Source organism: Palaemon carinicauda, chromosome 35, assembly GCF_036898095.1.
Source record: "Palaemon carinicauda isolate YSFRI2023 chromosome 35, ASM3689809v2, whole genome shotgun sequence".
In the NCBI taxonomy this organism is placed as follows: Eukaryota; Metazoa; Arthropoda; class Malacostraca; order Decapoda; family Palaemonidae; genus Palaemon; species Palaemon carinicauda.
Window position 1 is genome coordinate 19216241 of NC_090759.1, and position 20062 is coordinate 19236302.

General features: G+C 41.8%; 1 protein-coding gene across 1 annotated transcript in view; it reads right to left on the bottom strand.

The window, feature by feature from the left end:
* LOC137627187 (uncharacterized) overlaps positions 1-20062 on the bottom strand; it is an 85324-nt gene that overhangs the window by 19549 nt on the left and 45713 nt on the right. Inside the window, 1 exon segment of the mRNA XM_068358264.1 lies at positions 19675-19877. Within this exon segment, the coding sequence (XP_068214365.1) occupies positions 19675-19877 (203 nt within the window).

A 20062-nucleotide genomic window follows, 5' to 3' on the forward strand; every position in this document is an offset into this window, starting at 1 on the left:
TATATATATATATATATATATATATATATATATATATATAAACAATTAATGGAGAATAGTGTGCCTGAGTGTACCCTCTAGCAAGAAAACTCTCATCCAAGATAATTCAAGACCATGGTACCGAGGCTATGGCCCTACCCAAGGCTAAGGAACTGTGGTTTTATTCTGGAGTGTCCTTCTCCTAAAAGAGCTCCTTAACATAGCTAAGGAGTCTTTTCTACCCTTACCAAGAGGAAAGAAGCTACTGAACAATTACATTGCAGTAGTTAACCCTTTTAGTGAAGAAGAATTATTGTTTGGTAATCTAAGTGTTGTCAAGTGTGTGAGGACAGAGGAGAATGTGGAGAAATAATAGGCCAGGCTATTCGATGCATGTGTGGGCAAAGGAAAAATAAGCCATAACCAGAGAGAATGATCCAATTTAGTACTGACTGGTCAGTCACAGGACCTAATAAGACTCTAGCGGTAGTATCTCAACAGGAGGCTGGTGCCCCGGTCAACCCTCTCGCTGGAGAATGTTTTCTTTTAAGTTTTTGGCACCTAACTTTTACCAACTGATTATTGAAACTATCTAATTTGGATATAGCAAGGCCATGCTTTTAAAGTTGATATTGGCTTTTACTTCTTGCGCATTGATAATCGACAATACTAAAATTGGTCACATAAAGAAGGGAATAATGGAAATTACAATTTGTTATGTAACACCCACAATGCAAGCGTTAGTAAAACTGAAAAATGTATTAGTTGAAATGGCAGATTTTTTACTTTCTAAATATGAAATATCATTGGAAGGAGAAAGGATTAATGGGGTAGAATCATTTAAATATTTAGGAACTATGATCTCTAATAAAACGTCTTTAGAATTGGAGTCAAAAGAAAAATTGAGAAAAGCAAATCAAACAATGGCTAGGTTAAGTAAAATTTGGAAATAAAATCGCCTGAAATTACATATAAAAATCAGGCTCTATGTCAGTTTAGTGAGATGAGTGTTTCTGTATAGACATGAGTCGTTGTATGACAATGAAACAATGTCCAATAGATTTTGTAGATTTGAGAACAAATCCTTCAGAAGAATATTGGACAGGATTAGAAATGAAACATAAGAGAGATTACCAAAGTGTCATATGTGGAGATCATGATGAGGGGTAGATGGAGATGGTTTGGTCATGTTCTTAGCACTCCCTAAGAGAGATTAGTTCAATAAACTTTCAACTAGGCTCCACAAGGCACTAGAAGAGTTATAAGACCCAAGCCTACTTGCCTGAGGTCTATGAAGTGTCAAGTCAGAGATGATGAATGGAGAAGTATTGAATTAAAAGCTCAAGATAGAGACGACTGGCGAAATCTAACCGAGGACCATTTGTGTCAATAGGCCTAGGACAAGATGATGATGATGATGATGATGATGATGAAATATTCTGTGCCGCACTGAGTGTACGTACGATTGGGGCAACAGTTCTCGGGGCCCCAGTGTTACCAAATTTAGCATAATTTTATGCTTTTAGCATAATTTGGCATAAGATTTGGGGCTTAGCATAAATTCTAGCATAATTAGATTTTTAGCAGGATTTGGCCCAAGATCTGGAGCTTAGCATATATTCTAGCATAATTAATCTTTTTTAGCATAATTCTAGCATACCTTCAAAATAATTGAAGTACAATACAGATAATTCCTGGATTTAGGCTATATTGACATTTAAAGTAAATGTATTCTTAACTTAAATGAGTGTGTATGTGTATACAGTATTTTTGGGCTCAAGCCATGGCGTCCTGATGGAAGGTTCCTTTTTGGTAGCTTCCTTGGGTATATAATCTACTAGATATTCCCAGAGAATTTAACCACAGGTTATCACAGAATTCTAACTTCTGGAGCGAGTATCCTAAAGGTTTCCCTTTAAGACATCGTATATCAACAGGGGACGCATGTATTAACGCGCCACATAGCTATCTGCACCCCACATAGAGTTAACACTTCGATGTGTAAGGGCGGAGAATAGCTGGGGAGCCGTTCCACAGCTAATCTAGTCCGTGGCTACTTTTGGTACTCGAAATGTAAACAAACGGGCGCCATTGCTAAATGACGTCACGTCCGTCCTCATCCTTCGCATAGTAGCTTGCCTTACTAAGACGGATTTTCCCTGTGCTTACTTTATCGACTTGCATCTTAGCCATGTCTCTACCCTCGGCCTCGCCTTCTTCTGGAAAGTTGAGTACCAGGTTCCAGTATTGTTTAAATAAGCTCTGACCGTAAAGTAACTTTTACTTTTCGAGATATTTTATGCTTTTTGGCAGAGCTATGCTGCTACCAGACACGCCATTTTATGGCGTCGCTGTTGTCTTGCATGCCTTATTTAGCTAGCCTCAACAGCTTTTCCACCCTTATTAACTAATCGATACTATTAGTTATTTAGTCTTCATAGCTAGGAACTTTATATATCGTGTTTTGACGCTCTTTTATTGGTCATCGCCTGACCCCATACCAGATCGCTAGCCTAGCCCCTAGGCCAGAGTGCCTATCATCAGTGTTCATGCATGATATATTACAGTGATCCTAGGTTAAGTTATGAAGATAGTGGCATTATTTTATGATACTGATTACTGTGATGCAAGTGTTTTCGCTTTCAGGGACCATATAGGGGATAGGTTTGATAGTGTGCCTTTCTAACCTAACCTAAATATAGGACCCCTATATGCTCCCTTCACCCCCTGCCTTAGGGCATTCCCTCTGTGTAGCCTTGCTACTCCTATCACGTATGGGGATCAAGGTCATATCAGAGTACCTATCGCTTCTCTGTCCTCCCTAAGGGAATGATCCCCCCTTAGGGTTGCGTCCAAGAATGAGGAACGGCCTGCCCTTCCTCTATTGCTGAGGCTAGGTTCCTGACCGTCCCTGCAATAGCAATATGTCTTCCAACCTTCCTGGTTCAGGGTGTAATATCCCTGCTCTAGGTTAGGCTTGGTGGGAGCTAGTTCTGTGCCTTGCTTGAAACGGTACCCATGCACCGTTCTCAGCCAGGCTGCCTACCTTAGGCTAGGGAGCGTCCTCCCTTCCTTGGTGGCCGTTTTGGTACAGAACCTCCCCTATGGAAGACCCTTCTTCTTCTCCCCTCCCCACCTATCTCTTGTATGGCCTAGCCTATACTTAGGTTAGCCTATACCCATCTGTCCCCTGTCCTACAACTCCTCCTTATGGTGGAGTGATAGGGCTACCTTGAGTCCCTGTGTGCAGTCCGCTCTGGTACATATACCCTTCATAGTGTCCTATGGGGTTAGCCACTGGATGCGTTTTGTCCACAGGAGTTCTCCCCCTCTTGGGTGTTCCCTAGCCCTCCCTTGGGCTACACTGGCTCCCGGCCGCCTGCGGCTCCCTGCCACTGGGTGATAGGGCTAGCCCCTATCATGGGTACACCCATTCAGGTGGGATGCCTTGGGGTTCGTGTCCGTACTCCTACATCCCTCCTTCTGTCTCTTCACTGTCCTGGTGCCGGTCCCTTGCCGCCTCTACTGTCGGCGATACCGACCTCCCCCCTTGGTGACACCTTCCTTGCCCCCCGTGGCCGACAGCCCTACGTGTGCCAGAGGGCTTCCGCCTCCCGTCGGCGTACAGCTGATGGCCTACCCTCATACCTCCTACCTTCGGTCGTTCGTCCATCGGACCGGCCCCCGGCGGGCCGGCATCTATTGCCGGCAGTCCGGTTCTGCTATAGCTCACCCTTGTCCCTGTCACCAAGCCGGTAACCTTCGGTAGCCGCCATTCTGGCATTACTCTTGACTTCTCTATTTGTCTTCCCTAATGCCAGAAACTCTGCTGGAGCGGCCTCCGGCGTGCCGTCGGTCTGCCGGCACATTCAGGAGGCGCCAAGAGACTTGCACCCCTTCTCCTAGCTATCAACACATGCTGATAGCCCTACCTTGCAACCAGATGGTTTGACTACATAAATAGATAGGTATTGTCTTACCGTTCTATTAGTAGCCGTGCTGTCTTCTTGCATATCACAATTTTCCAGCATGCTGTGTGTATCTTAGCACGGCTGGTTGCCGGAAACCGTTACCCTATGGGGTTTTCTACATCCCCAATTCAATGGTCTGAGTGGTCTCAGTCCCAGTTTTATATCCTTGGCAATTCCTTCTAGAATTCCCTTTGCCTCCCTGGCAATCTATGGAGAATTCTACCCTGTGTCCTCGGTCACAAACAAATTGCCTATGGATAAGGTTATGGTAACCAGCTGGGCGGGTTACACGGAGTATGTGTCTATCTACTTCATTTCCCGCTCCACTCTCAAACATCACAATCTTTATATCACTCAAGATTAAGTTAAAAATTAACCTTTCAATATTTAACTTTAGAATATAAGTCATTAATATGACTTCCCCATACTCATGTTCTCTTTCTCTTACAGGAGGAGTACGTGAAATGCGACCACGGCTTCTGTGGAGTGAAGCGCCCGCACTTCTACGGGCACACGGCGTGTAGGACCCACGCCCCTTGCGCCAACAAGAAAGGCGATCTGAAGTTTTGTGACCCGCAGAACTGTACAGTCTGCAAGAACCACCTGGTCGAGGCGTTCAATAATCCTCCCTCAGCGGAGGTTAGGGACGCTTCTCGAGAGAAGCTACGCAAGTGGGTGCGTGGCTTCCAGAAGAACGCCACCGGACCATACCTTGCCACCTAAGAGTTGAGGGCCTTGCTTTTCCCGAAGGCATCCCCAGACTCTGTGGTCCCCAAGGATCAGATCCCCACCGTCCAGATAACGGTGGAACCTGATGTAGTCATGGCCCAGTCCATGCACGAGTGCCGTTTGGATACCGACAACGCGGAACGTATGTCGGAAGTGTCGGAGAACACGGAGAGGAACCTCATGGGCAACGAATTGGACTATGAGGAAGACCAAGTGGAATACACTGAGTCGGAGCAGGAGGTCGCTCCACCTTCCACCCCCACACCGACTCCTACACTGACGGACGTATCACTCCCGTCTACCTCCGCTACACTGGATCCCATCCCATCCAGCGCCCAGGAGATGTTCCGAATGCTCGAGGCTCTCATGGACAAGAAACTCCGTGAGACACACGAATACATCAGGTTCAACATGGGAAGTTCAAAGCAGCCGAAAAGAATTTCGGTTAAGGACCTCCCTGCATGCTCGGATGCCAATCCCTGGAGGTATGCCGAGCACATGCCAATCCCAACAGGCAGGATCTTCATCAGGGAGAAGATCGGCTCGATTGTCCTGGAAGAAGTGGAATTCTTCCCGAACTTTGAGGCTTATCCGGACTGTTACGTCCGACTTCGATCTGAACCTGCCTCTAAAGAGGAGACTGAACCGAAGGAGGTGATTGTGTCTGATCTCCCGAAGGCCCAGGCTATGCTGGCCAATACAGTAAAAAGTAGGGGTTTTAGCTGGTCAAAACTTCCGGCGCTTAGCAAGAAGCACCCTACCTACGTCGCACCAGACGATGCGACCCTCCCCTTCTTGGAAAAGGCCTTCACTGCGCTATATAAGGCAGTGGAAGAAGGAAAACCTTGCCCTGCACTGGAGGAGTGCAGACCCTTCTCCCTGACAACTCCCCCCGATGTTTGACACTGGAAAGATGTCCAGCATACATTCGTGGTGGGAAAACTAGATCCTGACGTCGCTGGCCGTCAGTTTAACGAAGACCTCCCGAAACTTAATGACCATCTCCTTCGTCGGGAACATGACACGAAGGAAAGGCTCGCCGCATCCATGTCCCTCCAGGTACAGCTCGACGTCATGGCCGGTGACACTAGGGTCCCTGACTACTACATGGTTCTCGCCAAAACACATTTGGCGACCGTAGTAAAAGATCTGTACAGCTTCACGAAGGCTCGTAGAGCCTGTCGTGAATTCGTGTTCTCCAGTGCCACAGTGAGACACGAACCCCGGAGGCTGATTTCCTCAAACATCTGGGGTAAACACCTCTTTCCCTCCTACCTTGTGAAAGAGATCACCGACAAGGCCGCCACAGAGAATAGGAACCTTCTCCACAAGTGGGGCATGTCGAAGAAAAGGAAATCCTCTCAGGACGATGGCCCTCAGCCTAAGAGGAAATCCTCCAAGCCGAAACCCCAGCAACGTCAACAGAGACGGCAGTTTCCGGGATCCGCTACTCCCCAAGTGGCAGCTCAGCCACAGCAGACCTTTCAGCTGGTCACCCAACCGGTCTTGTCACAGTCGCCGGTTTTCACCCCTGCTTTCGAGCAACAGTCAACTACCTTTTGTCCCAAAGGTAGAGGCTCAAAGAGAGGTACAGGCAGAGACGCATCTCGCCGTCCCTCCAGAGGTAGAGGAGGAAGGGGAGCTAGCGGCCGAGGCAGTAAACCCTCGGGACACCAGAAGCAATGAAGTGCTTCCGGTGGGAGGAAGACTCCGCCAATTCCAGGATCGTTGGACCTTCGATCCCTGGGCACACAGCATCGTCAAGAAGGGTCTAGGCTGGAGTTGGACTCAACCACCCCCAACCTTCCAGCAGTTCTTCCAACAATCAACCCCCCTTCTGGAAGAATTTGTCATAGATCTCTTGAACAAGAAGGTGATAAGGAGGGTAAAGTCAACCAGGTTCCAAGGGAGACTGTTTTGCGTCCCCAAGAAGGACTCCGACAAACTCAGAGTCATTCTAGACTTATCCCCCCTCAACAAGTTCATAGCGAATTGGCGGATGCCTACTGTCACGTTCCAATGAACCACCACGCTTCCTCCTACATAGGATTTCGACTCCAAAGGAAAAGCTACGCCTTCAGGGCCATGCCCTTCGGCCTCAACTTGGCCCCTCAGATCTACACAAAGCTGGCAGACGCCATCGTTCAACAGCGTCGCCTCTGAGGCGTCCAGGTGATGGCCTACCTTGACGACTGGCTGGTCTGGGCTCCATCGCCCGAGGATTGTTTAAGATCCTACAACAAAGTTACCCAGTTCCTAGAACACCTGGGATTCAAGATAAACACAAAGAAATCTCGCCTCTCAACCAGCTTAGAAGTTCCAATGGTTAGGAATCCAGTGGAACCTTCAGTCACACCGCCTTTCCATCCCCCAGAAGAAAAGGAAGGAAATAGCAGGGTCTGTCAAGAGACTGCTGAAATCTAAACGGATCTCAAGACGTCAGCAGGAACGAGTTCTAGGCTCTCTACAGTTCGCCTCAGTGACAAACCCAGTGCTACGTGCACAGCTAAAGGATGCCGCGGGAGTCTGGAGACGTTCCACATCCATCGCTCGAAGAGACCTCAAGAGACGGCTCCCAAACAGACTTCGGCTGCTCCTCAAGCCGTGGTCGGAAGCAAAGGCCCTGAAAAGGTCCATCCCTCTTCAACACCCACCTCCATCACTCAACATCAACACGGACGCTTCGCTGGAGGGTTGGGGAGGTCACTCCCACCAAAAACAGGCTCAAGGAACATGGTCTCCCCTATTCAAGACGTTTCACATCAACATCTTGGAGGCCATGGTGGTCCTCCTAACTCTGAAGAAACTCTCCCCGCCTCCCTCGATCCATATTCGTCTGACCCTGGACTACTCGGTGGTAGTCCGATGTCTCAATCGACAAGGATCCAGATCGCCCCAGATAAATCAGGTGCTTCTAACAATCTTCCGTCTGGCAGAGAAGAAGAAATGGCACCTGTCTGCAGTTCACCTACAAGGATTCCGCAACGTGACGGCGGACGCTCTATCTCGAACAAGCCCGATAGAGTCGGAATGGTCCCTAGACGCAAGATCCTTCTCCTTCATCTCTCACCAAGTCCCAGAACTCCAGATCGATCTCTTCGCAACGAGCGACAACAATCAACTTCCTCGATATGTGGTCCCGTACGAGGACCCCAAGGCAGAAGCAGTGGACGCTATGTCACTGGATTGGAACAGATGGTCCAGGATCTACCTGTTCCCTCCCACCAACCTTCTGCTAAAAGTCCTCTCCAAACTGAGAACCTTCAAAGGAACAGCGGCCCTAGTGGCTCCCAAGTGGCCCCGGAGCAACTGGTACCCCCTAGTCATGGAGCTACAACCCACGCTGATCCCTCTCCCGGGCCCAGTTCTCTCCCAGCAAGTACAGAAGTCGACTGTCTTCGCTTCATCATCGAAAGTCAGGGACCTTCATCTCATGATTTTCTCTCCCTAGCCGTGAAGAAAAGGTTTGGGATCTCGACGAAAAGTCTAGACTTCCTTGAGGAATACAAGACCGAATCTACACGACGGCAATACGAATCATCCTGGAGAAAATAGGTCTCATTCGTCAAGGCAAAAAAAAAAAAAAAAAAATCCTACGGAAATCACCATCGATTTTTGCATGTCCTTCTTCATTCACCTTCATGGACAGGGCTTAGCAGCCAACACGATTTCTACTTGCAAATCGGCCTTGACTAGACCGCTAATGTACGCCTTCCAGATTGATCTGTCCAGCGACATCTTCAATAAACTGCCGAAGGCATGAGCTCGTCTACGCCCAGCACCCCCACCAAAACCTATCTCCTGGTCCCTGGACAAGGTGCTCCATTTTGCCTCCAATTTGGACAACGATTCGTGCCCTCTCAAGGATCTGAGTCAAAAAGTTATTTTTCTTTTTGCTCTTGCCTCAGGAGCCCGAGTCAGCGAAATAGTGGCATTATCAAGGGACGAGGGTCACATTCTGTTTACAGACTCAGAAGACCTTACCCTCTTCCCGGATCCGACGTTTCTCACTAAAAACGAACTACCCACCAAAAGATGGGGCCCTTGGAGAATCTGTCCCCTGAAAGAAGATGCCTCTCTATGTCCAGTAGAGAGCCTCAAGGTCTATCTTCGTAGAACTTCTGACTTTGGTGGAGGCCAACTCTTCAAAGGAGAAACATCAGGCAGCGACCTGTCACTGAAACAACTAAGAGCGAATATCTCTTACTTCATTCGCAGAGCGGATCCTGACAGTACACCCGCAGGTCATGATCCTAGAAAAGTCGCATCGTCTCTGAATTTCTTTCAGAGTATGGATTTCGAAAGCCTCAAGAGTTTCACAGGATGGAAATCCTCGCGTGTTTTCTTCAAACATTATGCGTAACAAGTGCATGAAGTCAAACATTTCGTGGTAGCCGCAGGTAGTGTTATGAAACCTGCACCTAACTCTGCATAGAACAGTGAGTTACTTGGGACTCTAACTCCTCGGGTGCCTATGTTGACCCTCGCGTGATACGTAGTGAATTCAAAGACACTTAGTGTTTTTCATAGACTGTTCTTCTCTCAGGTGAAATGTTATAGTCGTCACATGAGTGCCGTATGCCTAGTGCATGATGTGTTTTTCTTTTAAAAGACTAATGTTCATCTGGAACCCGTGCTTTCTAATAATTTGAAATTTTCTTTCAGATTCAAGAGCGAAGTCTTTCATTACTATGTACATTATGATTTATTGTAAATACCTTTACATCCTTTATTGCATTTATTTACCATATTCTGCAATTGTGAAATAAAATTTCTATTTTATTTACTTGTGCGTCTCAATCTGCTCCTACTTATACTATGAAATACATGGTTGTCATAGTCTCATTATCCTTCCCCTTTTTCCTCTATAGAAAAGATGAAGATAATTGGTTCAATCCATATTATATACTCACCCATGCTATGTAATATTCCTAACTGAATACTTACTTGCGCTATACCTTCGAGACCAGACTGTTCTCCTTTACAATATACAGTGCCTAACCACCACTTGTCTGTTTTTTTAGAATGTTCCTATACGAATAGCAACCATTCTGTCTTGTCTCCGAGTTCTTCACGTTCTCCCCGCAAGGTGGGTAGCCCTTCAAGAACCACTTTGATCCTCAGCATGGTCCGTTGGGACTTCTCTGCCAAGGGGGGCAGGGAGTTTCAGCCCCACGGAACCTCTATCAAGATTACCATGCTTACTCTATTCAAAGCCCTCGGCACTTACACTAAAAGGAGAAATTCTACCACGATACATTGATTCTCTGGTATTCTTCCATCAGGACGCCATGGCTTGAGCCCAAAAAACGGATTTTGAGCGAAGCAAAAATCTATTTTTGGGTGAGATAGCCATGGCGTCCTGATTGACTCTCCCTGCTACTTCGTCCAGCCTTACTTGTCCCACTCTGTCCAGCTGTATCATGGTGATCGGCAACCAACTGGCTTCAGGATGAGGACGGACGTGACGTCATTTAGCAATGGCGCCCGTTTGTTTACGTTTCAAGTACCAAAAGTAGCCACGGACGAGATTAGCTGTGGAACGGCTCTCCAGCTATTCTCCGCCCCTACACATCGAAGTGTTAACTCTATGTGGGGTGCAGATAGCTATGTGGCGCGTTAATACATGCGTCCCCTGTTGATATACGATGTCTTAAAGGGAAACCTTTAGGATACTCGCTCCAGAAGTTAGAATTCTGTGATAACCTGTGGTTAAATTCTCTGGGAATATCTAGTAGTTTATATACCCAAGGAAGCTACCAAAAAGGAACCTTCCATCAGGACGCCATGGTTATCTCACCCAAAAATAGATTTTTCGCTTCGCTCAAAATCCGTTTTATATATATATATATATATATATATATATATATATATATATATATATATATATATATATATATATATAATTTATTTTCCGTTATATTGCATATAGCCTGTTACAAAATAATACTTTGGAGGTCTGGTGTGAGTGTATAGGCCTACATATGTTTTCCTTTATAAGTAAAGTATGTTTTTTTTATTTTCTTTATATCGTCAGTAAGGTGTGAATGTATACATATGTTTTCCTTCGTAAGTAAAGTATTTTTTTTCTTTATATAAGTATCAAAATGTTAATTATGTTCTAAGAGATTTTCAAGCAGTGTGCAGGTAGCTAATTACATATGCGAAATATGAAAGAAAAGGGATATCTTATATCAATTTTCTAACAAGTTTTCATCAAATATATCCAATTATTAAATCAGAACAGTCACATTCGTATCATTTCACCTAATATAAACTGTCGTTACTTACAATAACGACATGGGAAATCAATTGTTATTGAATATATATGTTCATATTGTATATGGAAAATGCTCTTTTATATTACATTGCGTTAAGTGGAAATGGGCAGGTTTCTGTACAAATGAAGGTTTTGTTTATATTTAATTGTAATAAGCATTGTTACCAAGGAATATTAACTTGTGAATAGTTGTATAAGTAGTTAACAATGCGATGTAAGTTGTTTGAATAGTTTCGTTCGGTTTGCGTTGAATAGTTGGATTTTGAGCGAAGCGAAAAATCTATTTTTGGGTGAGATAGCCATGGTGTCCTGATGGACCCTCCCTGCTACTTCGTCCAGTTTTTTGAGGTCCCACCCTGTTCTGCTGTATCATGGTGATCGGCAAGCAACTGGCTTCAGGATGAGGACGGACGTGACGTCATTTAGCAATGGCGCCCGTTTGTTTACGTCTCGAGTACCAAAAGTAGCCACGAACGAGATTAGCTGTGGAACGGCTCCCAAGCTATTCTCCGCCCCTACACATCGAAGTGTTAACTTTATGCGTCCCGTTGATATACAATGTCTTAAAGGGAAGCCTTTAGGATACTCGCTCCAGAAGTTAGAATTCTGTGATAACCTGTGGTTAAATTCTCTGGGAATATTTAGTAGTTATATACCCAAGGATGCTACCAAAAAGGAACCTTCCATCAGGACGCCATGGCTATCTCACCCAAAAATAGATATATATATGTATATATATATATATATATATATATATATATATATATATATATATATATATATATATATATATATATATATTTATGTATGTGTATATATATATATATATATATATATATATATATATATATATATATATATATATATATATATATATATATATATATATATATATATATATATAAACAATTAATGGAGAATAGTGTGCCTGAGTGTACCCTCTAGCAAGAAAACTCTCATCCAAGATAGTTCAAGACCATGGTACAGAGGCTATGGCACTACCTAAGTCTAAGGAACTGTGGTTTTATTCTGGAGTGTCCTTCTCCTAAAAGAGCTCCTTAACATAGCTAAGGAGTCTTTTCTACCCTTACCAAGAGGAAAGAAGCTACTGAACAATTACATTGCAGTAGTTAACCCTTTGAGTGAAGAAGAATTATTGTTTGGTAATCTAAGTGTTGTCAAGTGTGTGAGGACAGAGGAGAATGTGGAGAAATAATAGGCCAGGCTATTCGATGCATGTGTGGGCAAAGGAAAAATAAGCCATAACCAGAAAGAATGATCCAATGTAGTACTGACTGGTCAGTCACAGGACCTAATAAGACTCTAGCGGTAGTATCTCAACAGGAGGCTGGTGCCCCGGTCAACCCTCTCGCTGGAGAATGTTTTCTTTTAAGTTTTTGGCACCTAACTTTTACCAACTGATTATTGAAACTAACTAATTTGGATATAGCAAGGCCATGCTTTTAAAGTTGATATTGGCTTTTACTTCTTGCGCATTGATAATCGACAATACTAAAATTGGTCACATAAAGAAGGGAATAATGGAAATTACAATTTGTTATGTAACACCCACAATGCAAGCGTTAGTAAAACTGAAAAATCTATTAATTGGAATGGCAGATTTTTTACTTTCTAAATATGAAATATCATTGGAAGGAGAAAGGATTAATGGGGTAGAATCATTTAAATATTTAGGAACTATGATCTCTAATAAAACGTCTTTAGAATTGGAGTCTAAAGAAAAATTGAGAAAAGCAAATCAAACAATGGCTAGGTCAAGTAAAATTTGGAAATAAAATCGCCTGAAATTACATATAAAAATCAGGCTCTATGTCAGTTTAGTGAGATGAGTGTTTCTGTATAGACATGAGTCGTTGTATGACAATGAAGCAATGTCCAATAGATTTTGTAGATTTGAGAACAAATCCTTCAGAAGAATATTGGACAGGATTAGAAATGAAACATAAGAGAGATTACCAAAGTGTCATATGTGGAGATCATGATGAGGGGTAGATGGAGATGGTTTGGTCATGTTCTTAGCACTCCCTAAGAGAGATTAGTTCAATAAACTTTCAACTAGGCTCCACAAGGCACTAGAAGAGTTATAAGACCCAAGCCTACTTGCCTGAGGTCTATGAAGTGTCAAGTCAGAGATGATGAATGGAGAAGTATTAAATTAAAAGCTCAAGATAGAGACGACTGGCGAAATCTAACCGAGGACCATTTGCGTCAATAGGCCTAGGACGAGATGATGATGATGATGATGAAATATTCTGTGCCGCACTGAGTGTACGTACGATTGGGGCAACAGTTCTCGCGGCCCCAGTGTTACCAAATTTAGCATAATTTTATGCTTTTAGCATAATTTGGCATAAGATTTGGGCCTTAGCATAAATTCTAGCATAATTAGATTTTTAGCATAATTTGGCCCAGGATCTGGAGCTTAGCATATATTCTAGCATAATTAATTTTTTTTAGCATAATTCTAGCATACCTTCAAAATATTTGAAGTACAATGCAGATAATTCCTGGATTTAGGCTATATTGACATTTAAAGTAATGTATTCTTAACTTAAATGAGTGTGTATGTGTATACAGTATATATATATATATATATATATATATATATATATATATATATATATATATATATATATATATATATATATATATATATATATTCCGTTATATTGCATATAGCCTGTTACAAAATAATAGGCCTACTTTGGAGGTCTGGTGTGAGTGTATAGGCCTACATATGTTTTCCTTTATAAGTAAAGTATGTTTCTTTTTAATTTTCTTTATATCGTCAGTAAGGTGTGAATGTATACATATGTTTTCCTTCATAAGTAAAGTATTTTTTTTTCTTTATATAAGTATCAAAATGTTAATTATGTTTTAAGAGATTTTCAAGCAGTGTGCATGTGGCGAAATTTTCACCGGTTTACTAAGTTGCCCAATGTGCTGGGCGTGTCACAAGGCCTTAAGGGCTAGCCTCTCAAAACCATTCGGGAAATAAGTAGAATACGGCTATATTTTAACAAAATTTATTATAAAAATAATAATCTAATACGAGAAACATAAAAAATAAACCTTTACTTGACATACAAAGAGATACTTGACTTAAAGAACATGTGTGTGACCGAAAAAAAACTATGTCCGCATCGGACTCAAAATTTTAGCAAAATTAATTAAACATTAGGAAAGTTATCACGATAAACGCCTTACCGAGACCTTTTTACGTATTTAACAAAATAACACTGATCCCCTGGCACAAGGATCGATGAAATATTTACAGATACAAATTTTACACAACTCTAACAAGACCTACATGGAAACTGACCTGGGTACACTAGGGGGGGGGAGAGAGAACAATTAGGACTTACTGTTGTTGGGGACGACGGATCAAAGAGGCAGAGCGGGCCTCTGCAACCTCCGACGTCACCTTTTTCCCGCAATTTTTTCTGGACCTAAATTTCTAGATTGGATTTTTTTATCACGTTACAATACAATGACGTTATTTTTCTTAATCTTAATTCACAAATGGTTGATTTCTTTAGTCTCAGCGCCTCCCCTACCAGGCGGTTTCTCTTTTTGGTTCTAAACATTCTCGTCTTGAACGACATTCATTCGCCCGCGAGTTCTCTCCTCTCCCTCCAATTTGTTGCAACGTAGGCGGAGTCAAATGGCGGGAATTTCGATTGATCAGTTCGAAATTCCCGACAGTGCAGGTAGCTAATTGCATATGCGAAATATGAAAGAAAAAGGATATCTTATATCAATTTTCTAACAAGTTTTCATCAAATATATCCATTAAACCAGAACAGTCACATTCGTATCATTTCACCTAATATAAACACTGAAAAAGTCCATTATGTTATTTTAATTCAAATGTATTAAGGAAATGTTTAACGCAATAATAATAATTAGTTAACATAATTCTAGCATTATATCATACCATATTTAGCATAAATTCTTGCTTTTTAGCATATATTTTTCATCCGACTGGCATAATTTAGCAAAAATTTGTTGGTAACACTGTCTCGGGCAGCTTATGTCATTTGCCCACTTGCCCACCACGGAGCCCATCAGTCTGTAGCTAATTAGTCTTTATGAATAAAACCCATCCTTCATAGACATGCAGCAATTATTTACACTTCTCAACTAACAAAAGTATTACCGAGCTAGTTGTATTCTCAAATTCTAAACTGATATAGTGTAATTACAACCTAGTGAAGATTAAACAAACGGTCCCAAGGAAATCAATGAGTATTGCAACAAATGTTTTGTATTTTTGATGATGACGATGTAAGTGAGCTAACAACTCTACCGAAGTGAAATCCAGCAAAGTAACTTGGGAATTAAATGTTAAAGGATAAGATTTAATTTCAAGATCTTCTTAGCCTCTACGGTTAACCGCAATTATTAATTTGCATAATATCCAATGTCAATATCAGCATAGCTCTCTCTCTCTCTCTCTCTCTCTCTCTCTCTCTCTCTCTCAACCCACACCTGTCTAAATATAGCTTTCGGCGTCACCAGACTTGAACGTCTTCATGCAATTCTCCGAAGATACAGAATACCAACCCTTTCATGCCTTTGCCTCTCAATATTCTCTTCTTTAATCTCATTTACGAAATTTGTGTATTTTTTCATTTGATTTTATTTAAGAGATTTTTGTATTTTTTATTTGATTTCATTTAAGATATTTATGTATTTTTATTTGATTTCATTTGCGAGATTTATGAATTTAACCAATTGATTTCATTTATGAAATTTTTGTATTTCAATTTGATTTCATTTGCGATATTTATGTATTTTCTATTTGAGTACATTTACGATATTTTTTCATTTAATTTTATTGCGTAATCTATGTTTTTTATTTGAGTTCATTTACAAAATTTAGGTAATTTTCTGTATGATTCCATTTCCGAAATTTGTTTCTTATTATTTGATTTCATTTACAAAATGTATGTAGTTTTTTATTTGATTTAAATTAAGAAATTTATGTTTTTTTTTAATTTGATTTCATTTACAAAATTTGAGTATATTTTTATGTCTCACAGGAATATGAAATACATGAGAGGGGGTTCCCAGCACACCCGTCTCGTCCCTTTTAGTCGCCTCTTACAACATGCATGGATATATTGGCGCTATTCTAATTGTTGTTATGCCACCGTGGCCACAGGGTTTATGGATCTGGAGAAAGCGTATGATAGAGGTGATAGGGAAGCTATGTGGAATGTGATGAGGTTATATGGAATTGGTGGAAGGTTGATACAAGCAGTGAAGAGTTTCTACATAGGCAGTAAAGCATGTGTTGGGATAGGAAATAAAGTGAGTGAGTGGTTTCCAGTGAGAATGGGGCTGAGACAGGGATGTGTGATGTCGCCATGGTTGTTCAACTTGTTTGTTGATGGAGGGATGAGAGAGGTGAATGCTCGTGCTTGGTTGAGGACTGAGATTGATAGACAAGAGTGATCATGAATGGGAGCTAATTCAGTTGTTTGCGAATGATACTGTACTGGTGCAGACTCGGAAGAGAAGCTTGGTCAATTAGTGATGAGTTTGGAAGGGTATGTGAGAGAAGAAGTTGAGAGTTAATATGGGTAAGAGTAAGGTTATGAGAGGCATGAGAAGGAAGGGTGTTGCAAAGTTGAATGTCATGTTGAATGGAGAGTTACTTGAGGCAGTAGATCAGATCAAGTACTTGGGGTCTGTTGTTGCAGGAAATCGTGGAGTGGAACCAGAAGTACGTCAGAGAGTGAATGAAGGATGCAAAGTGCTGGAGGCAGTGAAGGGAATGGTAAAGAATAGAGGGTTACGCATGAATGTAAAGAGAGTTCTGTATGAGAAAGTGATTGTATCTACTGTGATGTATGGATCGGAGTTGTGGGGAATGAAAGTGACGGAGAGACAGAGATTGAATGTTTTAGATGAAGTATCTGAGGAGTATGGCTGGTGTATCTCGGTTAGATAGGGTTAGGAACGAAGTAGCGTGAGTGAGAACGGGTGTCAGAAATAATTTAGCAGCTAGAGTGGATATAAATGTGTTGAGGTGGTTTAGCCATGTTGAGAGAATGGAAAGTGTCTGTCTGCTAAAGAAGGTGATAAATGCAAGAAATGATGGGAGAAGTACAAGAGGAAGGCCAAGGTTTAGGTTGATGGATGGAGTGAAGAAAGCTCTGGGTGATTGGAGGATACATGTGAGAGAGGCAAGAGAGCGTGCTAGAAATGGGAATGAATGGCGACCGATTGTGACGCAGTTCTGGTAAGCCCTTCTGACACAGTTCTGGTAGGCCCTGCTGCTTCCTCCAGCACCTTGGTGACCGCGGAGGTCGCAGCAGTAGGGGATTCAGCGTATGAAACTTCATCTGTGGTGGATAACAGGGGAGGGTGGGCTGTGGCACCCTAGCAGTACCAGCCAAACTCCGCTGAATCCCCCTCTGTGTTTTTTCATGTGATTTCATTCAAGAAATTTATGTATTCTTATTTGATTTCATTTAAAAAATATATGCAATTCTTCATTTGATTTCATTTACGAAATTTAGGTCATATTGAACGCAGCAGGGACAGGGAGGTTAGTATTTCTCAATCTTTCTAAACTTGTCAAAGAATCACAGTCTATCCTTTTGATTTTAACCAAATTGTAGTGCGGTGATTACTTCGGATGTTGCCTCTCTTTTTACAAATATCAATTTAAAGAAACGAGATATATTGAAAATTTGTCATTAAAAGAAAACTTCCGAGAGGCGTTTTAAATGTCGTTCATGAGCGGCAAAGACAAGGGACAGGAAAATGGTATAGACTGATCATATATAAGCCAGGGCACCAGCCACCCATTGAGATACTACCGCTATAGAGTTATTGGTTCCTTTGACTGGCCAGAGAGTACTATACTGGATACCCATCTCTGGTTACGGCTCCTTTTTTCTTTGGCTACCAATACACCGAATAGTCTGGCATATTCTTTCCATGCTCTCTTCTGTCCACATACACCTGACAACACTGTGATTACCAAACATTTCTTCTTCGCTCAATTATCATTATTATCATTACTTGCTAAGCTACAACCATTTGGAAAAGCAGGATGCTGTAAGCTCAATGGCTCCAACAGGAAAACTATCAAAAAGAGGAAAGGAAATAAGGAAATAAATAAACAACAAGAGAATTAATCAACAATAAAATAGAATATTTTAAGAACAGTAGCATCATTAAAACAAATCTTTCATAAAAACAATGAAAACTTTACAAAATAAGAGGAAGAGAAATAAGATAGAATAGTGTACCCGAGTGTACCCTCAAAGAAGAGAACTCTACCCCAAGACAGTGGAAGACCACGGTACAGAGGCTATAGCACTACCCAAGACTAGAGATCAGCGGTTTGATTTTGGAGTGTCCTTCTCCTAGAAAAGTTGCTCACCATAGCTACAGTCTCTTCAACCCTTACTAAGAGGAAAGTAGCCACGGAATCATTGTAATGCAGTAGTTAAGCCCTTGAGCGAAAAAGAATTGTTTGGTGATCTCAATGTTGTCAAGTGTATGAGGACAGAGGAGAATATGTAAAGAATAGGCCAGACTATTCGGTGTATGTGTAGGCAAAAGGAAAATGATTCGTAACCATAGAGAAGGATCCAATGGAGTATGTTTGGCCAGTCAAACGAGCCCATAGCTCTCTAGCGGTAGTATCTCAACGGGTGGCTGGTGCCTTGGCCAACCTACTAGGAGTTAACTAGTGTACTGTAATTGTTCAGTGGCTACTTTCCTCTTGGTAAGGATTTAAGAAACTCTTAAGCTATGGTGAGCAGCTCTTCCGGGAGAATGACACTCCGAAATCAAACAAATTGGTCTCTAGTCTTGGGTAGTGCCATAGCCTCTGTACCATGGTCTTTCACTGTTTTGGGGTAGAATTCTCTTGCTTGAGGATACACTGGCACATTATTCTTATACATTCTCTCTCTCTCTCTCTCTCTCTCTCTCTCTCTCTCTCTCTCTCTCTCTCTCTCTCTCTCTCTCTCTCTCTTTTTTAAGTTTTCATAGTTTATATATGGAAGACCTATTTAAATGTTGTTACTATTCTTGAAATATTCTGTTTTAATTATTCAATACTGTACTTCTCTTGTAGTTTATTTATATTCTTGTTTCCTTTCTTCACTGGGCTATATATCCTTGTTGGAACCCTTAGACTTATAGCATCCTGCTTTTTCATCTAGGGTTGAAGCTTATCTAGTGATAATAATAATAATAATAATAATAATAATATGATCAATGCCTATGCCCACTCTCCACCCAAGCTAGCACCAAGGAGGGCCAGACATTGACTGCTGATGACTAAACTTCCCCAATCCCTAGCTTACAAGGTTGATGAGGTTGCAGAAACTGGAACGGATCTCGAACTCCCAAGACACAGATTGCAAGACAGGTACCTTCTCAATAGGCTACCACAGCACACACAAAAATTAGTAAACCACCATTAAAAGTTTCAGATTTATTTCCGCTACACCGTCCCGTCGCTATATTTTAGTTTTGATTATTAATGAAGTGCTATATACAATACATGTCAGTGTTAAAAAAAAAAAGAAAAAAAAAAAAAAAAATTGAATGGTAACATTTAGTAAAGTACTCGGAGTTGTTGATCCGAACTTCCCCTGTCACGAAAGACACAATTTTGAAATTCTTTAAAAACATTTCGAACGTAAGTAGCGTCAGGCTTACCTGCAACTATTAGGTTCACTTGCGAGAAACACGCTGACGTATTCTTGGATTCCACAATACAATAATAAGTATCGTTGAAGGCATAGGTTACGTTTTTCAGACGAAGTTCCACCACACCCTCACATATTTCGAATTCCACGCTCCTGACCCAGGACTGAGACGCGTCATAAGTTACTAGGTCAGTTCTTAAAGGAGACCTGATTCTGAAAGACATCAAAGGTAATTTATATTCTTCCTCAATACTCTTATGAACTTCGTTTGTAATCATACAATGACGTTAACTACTTTGAGACGATTACAAATATTACTTAGAGAGGAATAAATCTACCCTTTCTATGAAACATTACCTCTGTACAAATAATGTTCTTTTCAGTAACGTGAAACACAC